Source organism: Elephantulus edwardii, unplaced genomic scaffold (genome assembly GCF_000299155.1).
Source record: "Elephantulus edwardii isolate Elephantulus edwardi_28Jun2011 unplaced genomic scaffold, EleEdw1.0 scaffold00007, whole genome shotgun sequence".
Classification (NCBI taxonomy): domain Eukaryota; kingdom Metazoa; phylum Chordata; class Mammalia; order Macroscelidea; family Macroscelididae; genus Elephantulus; species Elephantulus edwardii.
The window spans coordinates 24,693,492-24,707,435 of NW_006399757.1; the positions used below are offsets into that span (position 1 = coordinate 24,693,492).

Here is a 13,944-nt window from a genome sequence, read left to right on the forward strand (position 1 = left end):
AGTAATGAACTAAGTTAAACACTTTGAAGAAAACTTAACAACCTTTAGGAAATCTCTGGAACACTTAACAAAGTTAACATAGCCAAACTTATTGCTGTGGGGTTGATTCAAATTCATAGTCCGCAACAGGACAGAGTACAACTGCCTCGGATTTCCAAAGCTGCAGATTCTTATAAAAGTTGACGGCTTCATCTTTTTCCCAAGAAGCAGTGTATATACTTGAACCATCATTTCTTCTGGCTAGCAGCCCAACACTTAATCCACTAAAGCACAGAGGCTCCTAATGGATAAGATACAAAAAATTCCCAAACCCACTGTCACTGAACTCAGTGGTTCCAACTCATAATGACCCTCCAATGGGTTTCTAAAGTATAAATCTTCATGAGATCAAAGTCTGTGGAGCTTTCCACCTCCCTCCTATGGAGCAGCTGATGGATTTGAATCAATAATCTTGGATTAGCAGCACAACATCACTATCACCAGAACTCCTTAAAGATAGTATGTTGTTGTTATATACACCCTCAAGTCAGAACCAACTAGAATTGACTCAGTAGCATGGGTTTGGTTACAGTATTTTCCTCTGCTTGGTGAATACCTCATGATACCTGTTGCCAGTCTCCTTTCACTACAAATACTCACTCTGCCTGACTCTGTCAGAGTATGGTCTAGTTGATAAAATCAAAGTGATTGAGTTGCCGAAAATCCAAGTGGCACAGCAGTAGCTCAAATTTTGATTCTTTGTGTTCATACACATGACTCTTTAAAAACACACTACCACTGAATAATAACTCATAAATGACCCTCCAGTGGGTTTCTGAGGCTCTAAGTCACAGAGATTTATCATCTTTTATACATAGAACTACTGGTAGATTTGAATTGCCTGAAAGGAGTTTCATTTGGGTTAGCAGCAAGACTACTGTCATCCTACCGTATGCCATCACAGATTCTGCTATTGTATTGTTGTTGTAGTGAGGTGCCTTTGAGTCAACTATAATTTAAAATGACCCTACTATGAGCAATAGATCTGAACCTTGCCCCCTCCTGTGCCATCCGCATGATATCCGAGGTGCTCAAGTCCATTGCTAGGGTGTGGGAAAAGCTTTGTTGAACATCATGAACAATGTGATTGACGTCACAGACTCTTTAAGTTTTAACGTTAAAATGGCAAATATTTTACAACATATAATTCATCACAAAATAATTTTTTTAAAACTAGAACTAGAATAGTCGGAGGGCCAATGAACACAGGAGAAGATACTCGGCATCATTAGCCATTAGAGAAATGCAAATCAAAAGCACTATGAGATCACTTCACTCCTCCTAGAATGACCAAGGGAAAAACAAAACACAAAAAAAGTGGAAAACAGTAAACATTAGTGGGAATTTGGAGAAACTGGACCCCTCATTTACTGTTGACGGGAAAGCAAAATGGTACAGTCATTATGGAAAACAGTCTAGAGGTTCCTCAAAGAAACTAGAAGTTAAGTTACCATGTGGCTGAGTAATTTCACTTCTAGGTGTATACTCCTAGGTGTTAGGAAATTTAATAGAAGTTTTAGAAATGAACATGTACATCTATGTTCATCACAGCATTATCCACAAACCAAAAAAGAAAACTGAATTCTCAAGACATCTTAGTGATTGTGGAGCAATGAATGAATATTTAAAAAACCAAAACAAGTAAACTGGGGGTGGGGGTAGGGGAGAAAAAAAAAAGGGGGGTAAAAATCTGCAACAATGAATGAATGAAAATCTAACTCTTCTGTAAACTTGCATTAAAATAAAAAAAATTTCTTTAAAAAAAATCTTGGAACATAGATGAACCCGGAAGACATTAAGTTACGTGAACTATATCAAATACCAAAAACTCCAAACATTGTACATTCTCATTGCTATGAAATGGCATGAACAAGTAAATACACAAAACAAATGGTCATTAGGGTTTCCAGGGCTACAATGGGCAAAGTCAATCAACCACACACAAAACAAATATTGTATGTTCTCATTTCTTTGAAAATACATGAACAAATAAAAACACAAAAACTGACGTTCATTAATGATTAATAAGGACCAGGGGGATGATTCACTCTCTAGATAACATGCACTTATTTTGGGAGATTACGAAAAGTAACAAAGTAAAAGTGAAGTATACAAAGCTTGATGATACATCTGCTAGTAACTGGTTTGGCATGCATAATTTCAAAATTATTTTTTACAGGAATAATTTTTTTTTTCATTTTTAATTTTTTTTTCCATTCATTCATTGCTGCACTTCTCTTCCAGCCCAGCCCTCCCCCTCCCCAGTTTGCTCCTCTCTTTCAAAAGTAAAAGAAACACTCCCTCCCTGGTACACAATCCCCCTGCACCCCTTCCACCGCCCCAAGTACATTCCACTATACAACCTTAATTGCGGACTCTTGTGATAACCATAATACCCTATCATATATCATTTTTAAATTATTCACTCCCTCATCTGTTTCAGTGCAGTATACACAATCTATCCAGTTTTTCTCAGTCTTACCCCAAACCTGATATCAGTCCCATTTTACAGCAGTGGCACCATGCAATATTTGTCCTTTTGCGACTGAGGTATTTCACTCAGCATAATGTCCTCCAGTTTCACCCATTTTGAATAATATTGAATGAGTTCTTTGTTTTTCAATGCAGCATAGTATTCCATTGTGTGAATGAATATACCACAGCTTCTCTATCCATTTGTTTGTTGATGGGCACCTGGGCTGTTTCCAACTCCTTGCTATTGTGAACAGAGCTGCGATAAACATGGGTGTGCATATATTTCCTTGGATGTCATTTTTGGTCTCTTTGGGATATATTCCAGTAGTGGAATTGCTGGGTCAAATGGTATTTGAGAAAGTGCCATGCCGCCTTCCACATTGGCTGCACCATTTTACACTCCCACCAACAGTGAATAAGGGTCCCAGTTTCTCCACAACCTCGCCAGCATTTGTTGCTTGCTGTTCTTTTAAATTTTGCTATTCTGACTGGGGTGAGATGATACCTCATAGTTGTTTTGATTTGCATCTCTCTTAGAGCTAGGGATTTTGAATATTTCTTCATGTGCTTGTTGGCCATCTGAATGTCTTCCTTGGTGAACTGTCTGTTCATATCCTGTGCCCAGTTTTCTATTGGATTATTTACCTTTATCTTGTTGTGGTGCTCAAGTATTTTATAAATTCTAGATATAAGTCCCTTATCTGACATGTCATTACCAAATACTTTTTCCCAGTCTGTGGCTTCCCTTTTTACCCTGTTGGAGAAGTTTTTGGATGTGCATAGGGATTTGATTCTTAGAAGGTCCCATTCATCTATTTTATCTTCTCCTGGTTGTAGATAGGAATCTTTTTTTGTAGGGGAGTCTTTTTTATGACCTGCTCAATTTCTTCTTTTGTGTTCCATATGTCCTTGTCAATCTAGGAAGGGCATGAGTTTCAAGGAATTTGTCCATTTCCTCTAAGTTTTCAAAGTTATCAGAATATAGCTTTTCATAATATTCCAAAATCATAGATTTAATTTCCTCTGATTCTGTTGTGATGTCACCTCTGTTGTCATTATTGTTGTTGTTAAGTGTTGTCAAGTCATAGATGACTCATAGTGACCCTATGAACGAAAGACCTGAACACTTGTATAACTTTCATTGTTTCTCCAAGTCCATAGGGTTTCTGGAGGCAAGCTATTTTGGAAAAATAAATTTTTTTAAAAGTATGCATATATATATATAATATTTGGAAGTTTTTCAGTTTTTTGTAGGGTGTGTGTATGTGTCTGTGCGTGTCTGTGTAAGCATACATATATATGTAGGCCTACATTATACAGCGATGTGGGTGGGGTGGGTGGGTGTGTATGTGTGTGGGTAAAGACACATATGGTGGTGTTGTGTACCACAGAGTTGGTATTGACCCATGGCTGACTCTCCAGCGTGTTTTTAGAGGTACAGGAGGAGACTGTCCATCCTTGTCCCACAGAGCAACTGGTAGCCTTGAACCACGTGACTTCAGGATTGCAGTGCAGTTTACTATCACTAGGCCACCAGAGCTCCCTTATATATGTGTGTATGTTTATATATAGGCATATGTACGTGTGTGTGTGTATGTGTATATATATATAATGATATAGGGAGTTCTGGTGATGTTGGGACACAGATGCACACTCACATGCACATAAGTGTGTATATATGATTATATAGGGAGTTCTGGTGACCTCTGAAGTAAGGAATTGTGCTGCCAACCCCAACATAAGTGGTTCCAATCCACCAGGTGTTCTGTAATAGAAGATGGACAATCTCTTTCTTTGAAATTTACAGCCTCTGAAAACCAGCTGTGACTCAGTCTCTACTTGATGGAAATAATTTGAGATGTTGAGGGTATTTTTAAGATATAATTATTATATTTCTTAAGCTGAAAGAACTAAAGAATAAATTAAAGCCACAAGCTGCAATGCTTAAAGATGCTATGGGCTGAATACTGAATGACTCAGGAAGCATTAAAAGAAGATGGAAAGAGTATACAGAGTCATTGTACCAAAAAAAATTGTTTGACACAGAAGAATTTCAAGAAACAACATATGACTAAGAGGCAATGGTAATGAAGTAGGATGTTCAGGCTGCTCTGAAGGACTTGGCAAAAAATAAAGCCCCAGGAATTGATACTAATTGATGTATTTCAGCAAAAAAATGCTGCCCTGCATGTGCTCACCTAGTTGTACCAAGAAATCTGGAGAACAGATATTTGGCCAACTGTCTGGAAGAGATTCATATTCAAAAGATGACCCAATATGAGTGTGGAAATTACTGAACAATATCACTTATATCACACAGTAGCAAAATACTGCTGAAGATTATCCAGAAACAACTGGAGCAGTACACTCACAGAGAACTATCAGAAATACAAGCTAGGTTTAGAAGAGGTTGTGGCACTAGGGACATTATTGCCAATGTCAGATGGACCATGGCAGAAAGCAGAGAGTTCAGAAGAATGTTTATCTGTATTTCACTGACTATGCAAAGACATCTGACTGTGTGGATTACAACAAATTTTGGCTAACCTTGAAGAAAATGGGAATACCAGAACAGTTTATCGTGCTTATATGAAACCTACCTATACTTGGACCAAGAAGCAGTCCTCAGAACAAAGCAAAGAAAGACTTGCATGGCTCAAAATCAGGAAAGGAGTATCATGGATGAATCCTCTCCCCATACATTTTCAATTTGTATGCAGAAGAGATCATTCAGGAAGCAGGGCTTTATGAGGAGGACTGTGGCAACAAGACTGGAGGAAGACTCATTAACAATCTACGATATGCAGATGGTACAACTTAGCTTGCTGAAATGGAAAAAAACCCAACAACTTGAAGCGCTTGCTGCAAAAGATCAAGAACACTGTCGTCTTCTATTGAAATCTATGGATTGAAGCTCAACATTAAGAAGACAAAGATTCTCACCACTGTGCCAACTGGCAGCACCATGATAGATGGAGAAGAGATTCAGGTTGTTAGCAATTACAGCTTGCTTGGATCCACAATCAACACTCTTAACATCACCAGTCAGAAAATCAAAAGACAAATTGTACTGGGAAAATCTGCTGTCAGGGACCTCTCCAGAGTGCTGAAGAGCACTTTGTCTAGAGACAAAGGTGTGCCTAATTCAGGCCATTGTCTTCTCAATTACTTGTTATGCTCCAGAGAGCTGGACAATGACTAAGGATGACGGAAGAAGAATAGATGCATATGAATTGTGGTGGTGGAGAGGAGTCTTGACCATACTGTGGACTGCCAAGAAAACACACTGGTCTGTCTTGGAGAGGGTGAAACCAAGTCTTTCCTTGGAGGCTCGGATTTTGAAGATTCGCCTTACATACTTTGGGCACATGGCCAGGAGAGACCTGTCCTTAGAGAAGGACATCATGCTCAGAAGGGTGGAGAAACAGTGCAGGAGAGAAAGATCCAGATGAGATGGATTGATAAAGTATCTGGGGCAATATGGGTTGGTGAGTCAGAATTAGTGAGACTAGCTCAGGACAGGAAAGGGTTCAGAGCTGCTGTACAGAGGGTCACTACATATTTCAGGCAATTCAATGGCACATAACAACAACAACATGCAATATTGGTTGTTTTTTTATTTAAGCTTCTTGTTTAGAGTCAACAAGACCTTGGGGAGGGCCTTTGTATTTAAAGCTGGTTGTTATTATATTTTGGAAGAACATTCTTCTAAGTGGTACAGCACTCTTCTTTCAATATGCTGTACTGAGTGAGGTAACCTGGGGTTGCTGTGATGCTGAACTTTGTGCCATTGGGGTGTCAAATACAATAACGATTAACCATGGTGGACAATGTTTGGTGGAGCTCCTAGTTTAAGATAGGTTTGAAAACAGGAGTGGCATCCACTTCCTAAACAACATGCTCTATGAACTTTGATAAATGTCAATAGAAAGGCTTCAGGCCTTTTGTTCAGAGGGTTGCTATGAGTTATGCGTGACTCAAAGGCAATCAACAACAATTCTTATATATAATAAATACATAGAGAATGCAATTACAAATACTTCCTAGATATAATCAAACACCTATGGGATTAAATTTTTGAGTTCTCAAGATATCATGGAATGTGAAGGAGCCTGGAGAGCAAAATAATTTACTCATAAACATTCTGCTCCCAAATATTATATGTTGTAACTTCTATGAAATTACATGAACAATACACAAAAACTAATGCTCACTGATGGTTAACAGAGTCACAACATCCAAAGTCAATCATTGATACATATACAAACACAAATACCAAACATACAAATATCCAACAGCTCAATCAATAGGTATAATATAGCTATATTCTATGTCTCACTCTAGTGAGTAGTATCTAGGATCTTGACAGCTTGCAACATACATCTAAGGTATTACTATTGGTCTCTACTTATCCAAAGATAAAGAGAAAGTAGGACATCAACATCTAAAGGAAGAAATTTGTCTACTGGGCAGTCTACATGAACCATGGCCTCCTCTAGATGAGTCCAGTTATTACAACCAGCTATTCTAACCAGGATACAATAGATGGACCTAGAGAGCAGGAGAGAAAAATGTGGCATAGAACTTTCAATTCCTAAGTAATAAAAACCACAGACCTACTAGAGTGATTGAGTCTAGAGGATTCCCTGAAACAATCATCCTGAACTATTCTTCAAACTTTGAATCAAAACTAATTCCTGAGGACATCATGTAACTAAATATCAAATTGTCTTTAAAAATTAATATAACCCATTAATATTGAGCTCCTTTTATTAAAAAAAAATTACGAAATCAAATGGTCATTGCTTTAAAACAATGATAAGGCAGTAAGGAGTCAAGGAAAAGAGATTAATAGACACAGAACCACCACACTGTTCATGCATTGTAGAGAACGTAACCATGTCACTCAACAAATTGTGTAGAAATTTATGAATGAGAATCTACATTACTGTGTAAAACTTCACTGAAAACAATAAAATATTATTAAAGGGAAAAGGGGGGAACAAATAAGATTAAAAAAAAGAAATACAAATTCCCAATACCTACATGAGTATATGTTCAACACAGTAGTCAGTGCTGTTACTGTTGTTCAATGGTGTTTAGTTGACTATGACTCAGCAACCCTGTGAACAACAGATCTGCACCTTGCCCTGGCCTACACCATCCTCATGATCTCTGCCATGCTTGAGACCACTGATACAGCCTTATCTGTCTCTGATCCTCCACCATTCCCAGCAAGCTATCTTTGTCCGAGGACTGTCCCCTCCGGACCACATGCTGAAAGTATGTGAGATGAAGTTTCACCTCCTTGCCTCTAAGCAGCATCATAGTTGCACTTCCTCAAAGATAGATTTATATTCTTTTGGCAGTCCATGGGAAAGTCAGTACTGTTCTCCATCACAATTTAAAGGCATTGATACTAATGAGTGTCCATGGCTTTGGCTCATTTATCTGTTAACAGCAGAGTTGCCAGTTATTTCATTATGTTGGCCAGGAAAAGCAAAGAAAAAAGATGAAGATGCAGAGTATTAAAAAAACTGACATATGTAAAGCACAACAAAAGCAGCCCAAGAACAAGAAGTGAAGGAAGAAAAACCAGCCCTGGAGACACCAGTAGACTTAGAAGAGGGAAAAAAAGAGGAGTGATAGTTAAATTCTTAAAAAGAAGTGGGAGGAGAACCTGAGGAAAAGCATGAAAAAGAAACAGAAATCATCGAAGGGCAAGAAGATGGTAATAAATCAAATACTTCTAGATCAGATGATGAGATGAAGGAAACAGATGAGAGCATAGAGTCTGGAGATAGGCTGGTAAAGTCAGTACGAAAACAAAGAGTACAGAAGGACTAAATTATTTTCAAGTATTTTTACCCGAGGAGGTATTTGGCATTCTAAAAATCAGTGTGCCACAACCAAACTTGAATCATTCTCCATGTCTTGTTTCTAATATCCAACATTATTATTCTTTCAGATACTTATTTTAGACTTTCTTTTCAAGGAAAAATAAACTAACTCTGAAGTTACTTGGCCTTTTCACTTAGAATAAAAGAAGAATGGCAAGTTTCATAACAGACTTAAACGACTGAAATCATTGGAAGTTAAAGTTTTATTAGTCTGGAGTTAGTTTAGGTTCATACAGAGCAAAATACTATGCAGCAGTAGTTTGAGTGCTATTGGAAAAATCAGTTGTTGGAATTTCCACTTTAAATTTTCTATAGTACAACATAACTGGCAATTCTGTTACAAAACTCAGAGTTTTCTGCTGTATAGAGCTAAATACAATAAAATATGGTTATCTAACTATAAAAAATTGAAAGTGTATGTAACCCATCAACTCTGTGTCAAATTATAGATATGGTTGGTCACGTGAAATAAATTATAGATTCCTTTAAAAAATAAATAAAGGTACTAATTATTCTTCTTCTTCTGTCAGCCTTACATTGTCCAACTTTCAGATTAAGAGGTTTGGATCAGGTACACATTAGTTTTAAAATTGGTACTCTTGCTCTTGAGTACTTTTCAACAATCTTTGTAAGCGGATTTGCCCAGTGCAACATCTTTTTTTTTTCTTTTTGCAGTCTGTGAGATTTTTTTATTGAAATATCTTATCTGAAGGTACACAAAAATTGCTCTCTACTGACTCCCAATAAAAAGTCAATAATGACTTTTATAACACTAAAATTATCAAAGTCATCAGTAAAAGTTTCAAGTAAGATTTTCTGAGCACTTGTGACCAATCCATTTATAAACAAATACCAACCTCAAAACCTTTCCAGAAGTGGTGCCATTAAACCAAGAATAGGCAAGAAAGTACGAGGAGCTAACTGGCTGAGCTCTGCCAAAGGGATAAAAAGTAAAACTGACTTTATGTTACAGTTCTACATACATAAATGACTCCTGCCGTTCCTTTCTGTGTGTATGTTAAGATTTCTTATACCCACAGCAGAATGCTTTGCTTCAAATGGATAAGCACCTTAGAAAAAGAAATTGAAGAGGTCTGATAATCAACCCAAATTTTTTTTTTATAATAAAGCACATAATACTTTTTATTGCAAATTCCATAAAGTCAATTGATGGCTGGTTGTTACAGCATTCCTGATTTGTTTTTTTTTCTATAATTATATTTTATTAATTTTCATAAACATTTACAGAGATTTTGGGTTTCCATTCATTGTTGCACTGTTCTCTCTACCCTCCTCCCAGTTTGTTCTTGTCCAAATGCCACAGTGCTTGTCAAAGCCATAATCAACCCAAATTTAATGCTTGTTTTTTCATTTCTCTCAGTTTCTTGGCCTATTTAAGTGAAAGCATGAAAATCTTTTCAGTAAATTGAATGCTTGGGAGTCTAGAAAGATCTCAAAAACTGTGGCAAGTTGCATATATCCCATATTGCTTTTTGGTTTCCCATCTCTTCTTTGCTTCAAATCCCCGTGCAATAGCTTTGGCAATTTTCATGCCTTCCACTCTCTCAAGTAGCTAGCTGGTTGGTGAGCTCCTCGGCCTTCTGAATATTCCATTCATCCATAGCCTAGTCTATTTTCTTTTCAAGACCCGGCTTGTCAACCTTTTTTTTTTTCACAGAGAAGTTAAATCATTGACTCCAAAACATTGAGGAAGCTCCCTCCACTGTCCTTCATTTGGGAACTGTTCACTCTGAGTTGCTTCTTCATTCTTCAATTTACCTTTCCTGGAGCATTTTCCTTTTCTCCTCCTGAGTCCCAAGGCTGAAGTTTTCTGTTCAGAATGTTTTTTCTGCAATTCTTGAATTTATTTCACATTTTTATTAAGGAAATTCCAGAAAGCTATTCTCGAGAGGCATTTATATTTGCCTCTGTTTCCAGTATTGGTCCATCCGTAGGGAAATCTGAGGTTTCTGTTTTCATGGTCACTTGAGCTTCATTTAGCTTCCTGTGAGTGATGTGCAGAGTTTTCTGCTGTGGCTTCACCTTCAGAATTCAACTCAACATGACTTTCATTTAGGCCACTATTATTTACTCAACATGTTCTCAACCAGGAAACAGTGGTCCAGGAGCCATCTTAGGACCACAACACATCTTTTGACTTCTTGATTGGAGCTACCATGGCTGTTGATTCCGGATCCAAATAAATTAAAATGTTAACAACTTTAAACTTTTCTCCAGCTATCACCTACCCTAATGGTCCAGTGGTAAGGATTTTTGTTTTACTGTTGTTGAGATTTAATCTATATTGAAGGTTGTAGCCTTTAATCTTCTTCAGTAAGTCTTTCAGTTAGCTGTCCAAAACGACAATACCACTTCACAGATGCTGGGATGGTTATAATAAAAAAGACTGACAATAACATGTACTGGCAAGAATATGGAGAAATTGGAACTTTCATATATAGTTGATGGAAATGTAAAATGGTACAACCACTTTAGAAAACAATTATACAATTTCTCAAAATATGAAACATAAGAGTTCTCACACAAAATTTCACTTAAAATACATTAAGAAAAATGAAATATAATCACTATACAAAGACACATACAAAAATATTCAAAGCAGCATTATTTAGAATACTCAAAAGGTAAGTGCATCATGTTGTTGTTGTTGTTGTTATGTGGCATCGAGTCGTTTTCGACTCATAGCAACCCTATGCACAAGAGCCCTAAACCCTGCTCTATCCTGCGCCAACCGCACTGCCTCTGACACACCCATCCCGATTACCCCAGTCACAGAATCAATCCATCGCATAGAGGGTCTTCCCCTCCTGCGCTGTCCCTCCACCCTCCCAAGCATGATGTCCCTCTCCAAGGACCCATCCCTCCTGGTAACATGTCCAAAGTATGTCAGATGAAGCCCCAGAATCCTTGCCTCCAAGGAGTAGCTTGGTTTAATCCTCTCCAAGATGAATCTGTTTATTTTCCTGGCAGTCCATGGTACATTCAGTACTCTTCTCCAGCACCACAGCTCAAAAGCATCCACTCTCCTTCTGTCCTCCCTAGTCATTGTCCAACTCTCTGATGCATAACAAGCGATTGCAAAGACCATGGCCTGTATCAGGCGCACCTTAGTCTCCAGAGAGACACCATTGCTCCTGAGCACTTTAGAGAGGTCCCTAACAGCAGACTTTCCCATCGCGATATGCTTTTTTATTTCCTGACTGCTGGTACCAAGAGTGTTGACTGTGGAGCCGAGCAAACTGAAGCTGTGAACACTCTCAATCTCTTCGTCATCCATCCTGACGCTGCTAATTGGTCCAGTGGCGAGAATCTTTGTCTTCTTGACATTGAGCCTTAGTCCATACTGAAGGCTGCAGTCCTTGACCCTTCGCAGCAAGTGCATGAGGTCCTCCTCAGTTTCAGCAAGCAGGGTTGTGTCATCTGCATAACGCAGACTGTTAATAGATCTTCCACCAATCCTGATGCCACAATTCTCCTCATAGAGCCCAGCTTCATAAGTGCATCATAGGTAAGTAAAACATGTTTTGTCCATAAAATGGGATCTCATTTGACAATCAAAAAGGAACAAACTGTTGATGCATGCTATAGCATGGATAATCCACTGTCACTGAGTTAATTCTAACTCACAGTAATCCTGTATCATTTTTTGAGGCTGCAAATCTTTATGAGAGGAGTCTATATTTCTCCCACTGGTAAATTCAAACCACTGATTTTCACAAAGTTCCTTGAAAACATAATGTTAAGTGAAATAAGCCCATTAAAAAAGTCTACATCTTCATACTTATGTGAATTCTCCAGAACAGGCAAATACATACATTTATAAAGTATCCTAGTGAGTGCCTACAGCTAGGTGACTGGAAGGAAATGAAGGTGGCTGCTAACTGGTACACGCTTTTTCCAAAAGTGATGAAAATGTTCTTAACTTGATTGTGGTAACTGCTGCACAATTCTGTGACACACTAAAAAGACTGTGAGCACACTCATGTTTTGTTTTGTTTTTCTTTCACACCCATGTTTATCGCAGCTTTGTTCAAAACAGAAAGGAGTTGGAAACAACCTAACTGCCCATCAGCAAATGAACGGGTAGAGAAGCTGTGGTATATTCACACAATGGAATACTATGCTGCATTGAAAAACAAGGAACTCATGCAATACTATTCAAAATGGGTGACCCTGGAGGACATGATGCTGAGTGAGGTATCTCAGTCACAAAAGGACAAATACTGGATGGTGCCACTGTTGGGACTAACCTCGGAGTTGGGAGGAGACTGAGAAGGATGGATTCAATAATGTATACTGCCTTGAAACAGATGAGGGGAAAAAACTGTCTAAGAGGGAAAATTATTAGGGATTTTTGTCATGACAGGAGTCCAGAGCGAAGGCTGTATAGTAGAGTGGACCTGAGGGGAGGATTGCAAAACAATGAAAGAATTTTACTTTTCCAAGAGGGTAATGTACTAGGGGTGAGGGTTGGGAGGAGAGAAAAGTGCAACAATGAATGAATGGAAATCCAAAGTCTCTGTAAATTTTCATTGAAATTAATAATAATTTTTTTAAAAACCTGCAAGGTAAGAAAAAAAGGAAAAAATTAATAATAATAACAATTAAAAAAAGGACTGTGAGATGTACATTGCAAGTGGGTTTATTGAATAGTATATTAATTATACCTAACTTAAATTGTAAAGTCACTGGAATTCAAACCCCAAGAAAAATTTCCTTAGACTTTAGTTACTGTACAATATTAGAAGGGTAAATATTACCTTAAATTCTGACAACCACTCTTCCACAACTCCTTTTTCTGAGGTGAACATTTTTCCACATCTGCTCTAAAATTGTGATCTGAAAAGTAATAGTAAGAAGTTAAAATTTTGAATACTTTTGTTCACAATAAGATTACTATAGATAAATGCAACCATACAAAATGAAGTAATTTCTTATTTATGAAATTAAAGCTGTTTCAAACATAAATTACTAGATTCATTTTAAAAACAAGACATATAAACAAGACAAAGTGTTATCTTTCTAATGAAAGAATAAGTATGATAACACGATGAAATCAGCACTGCAATTTTCATTCAAAATTCAGGAATGCCAGCTACAAAATCTACAAAACATTTCCACCCATAGTTTCATTGAAGTAATTCCTAAAAGTCCACGCAACTTAAAAAAAAATTATAGAAAGTATTTAAAAACTATAAAAATATAGACATGATCCACAAAATAATACTATGCAGGATTGGACAACAAGAAACTCATAAAATATTATTCAAAATGGATGACCCTGGAGGACATTATGCTGAGTGAAATATCTCAGTCACAAAAGGACAAATATTGCATAGGGCCATTGTTGTAAAACAGGACTGACATCAGGGATGAGGGAAGACAGAGGAGGAGGGGAGGAATGATGTATACTGTATTGAAAGAGAACAGCAAGCAACAAATGCTGGCGAGGTTGTGGAGAAACTGGAACCCTGATTCACTGTTGGTGGGAGTGTAAAATGGTGCAACC

General features: G+C 37.6%; 1 protein-coding gene across 1 annotated transcript in view; it reads right to left on the reverse strand.

The window, feature by feature from the left end:
* Positions 1-13,260, reverse strand: part of FAM126A (family with sequence similarity 126, member A) — a 62,287-nt gene extending 49,027 nt beyond the window's left edge. Inside the window, exon 1 of the mRNA XM_006880290.1 lies at positions 13,196-13,260. Within this exon, the coding sequence (XP_006880352.1) occupies positions 13,196-13,246 (51 nt within the window). The 5' untranslated portion in view covers positions 13,247-13,260. The remainder of the gene's footprint in view (positions 1-13,195) is intronic.
* Positions 13,261-13,944: the final 684 nt, after the last annotated feature.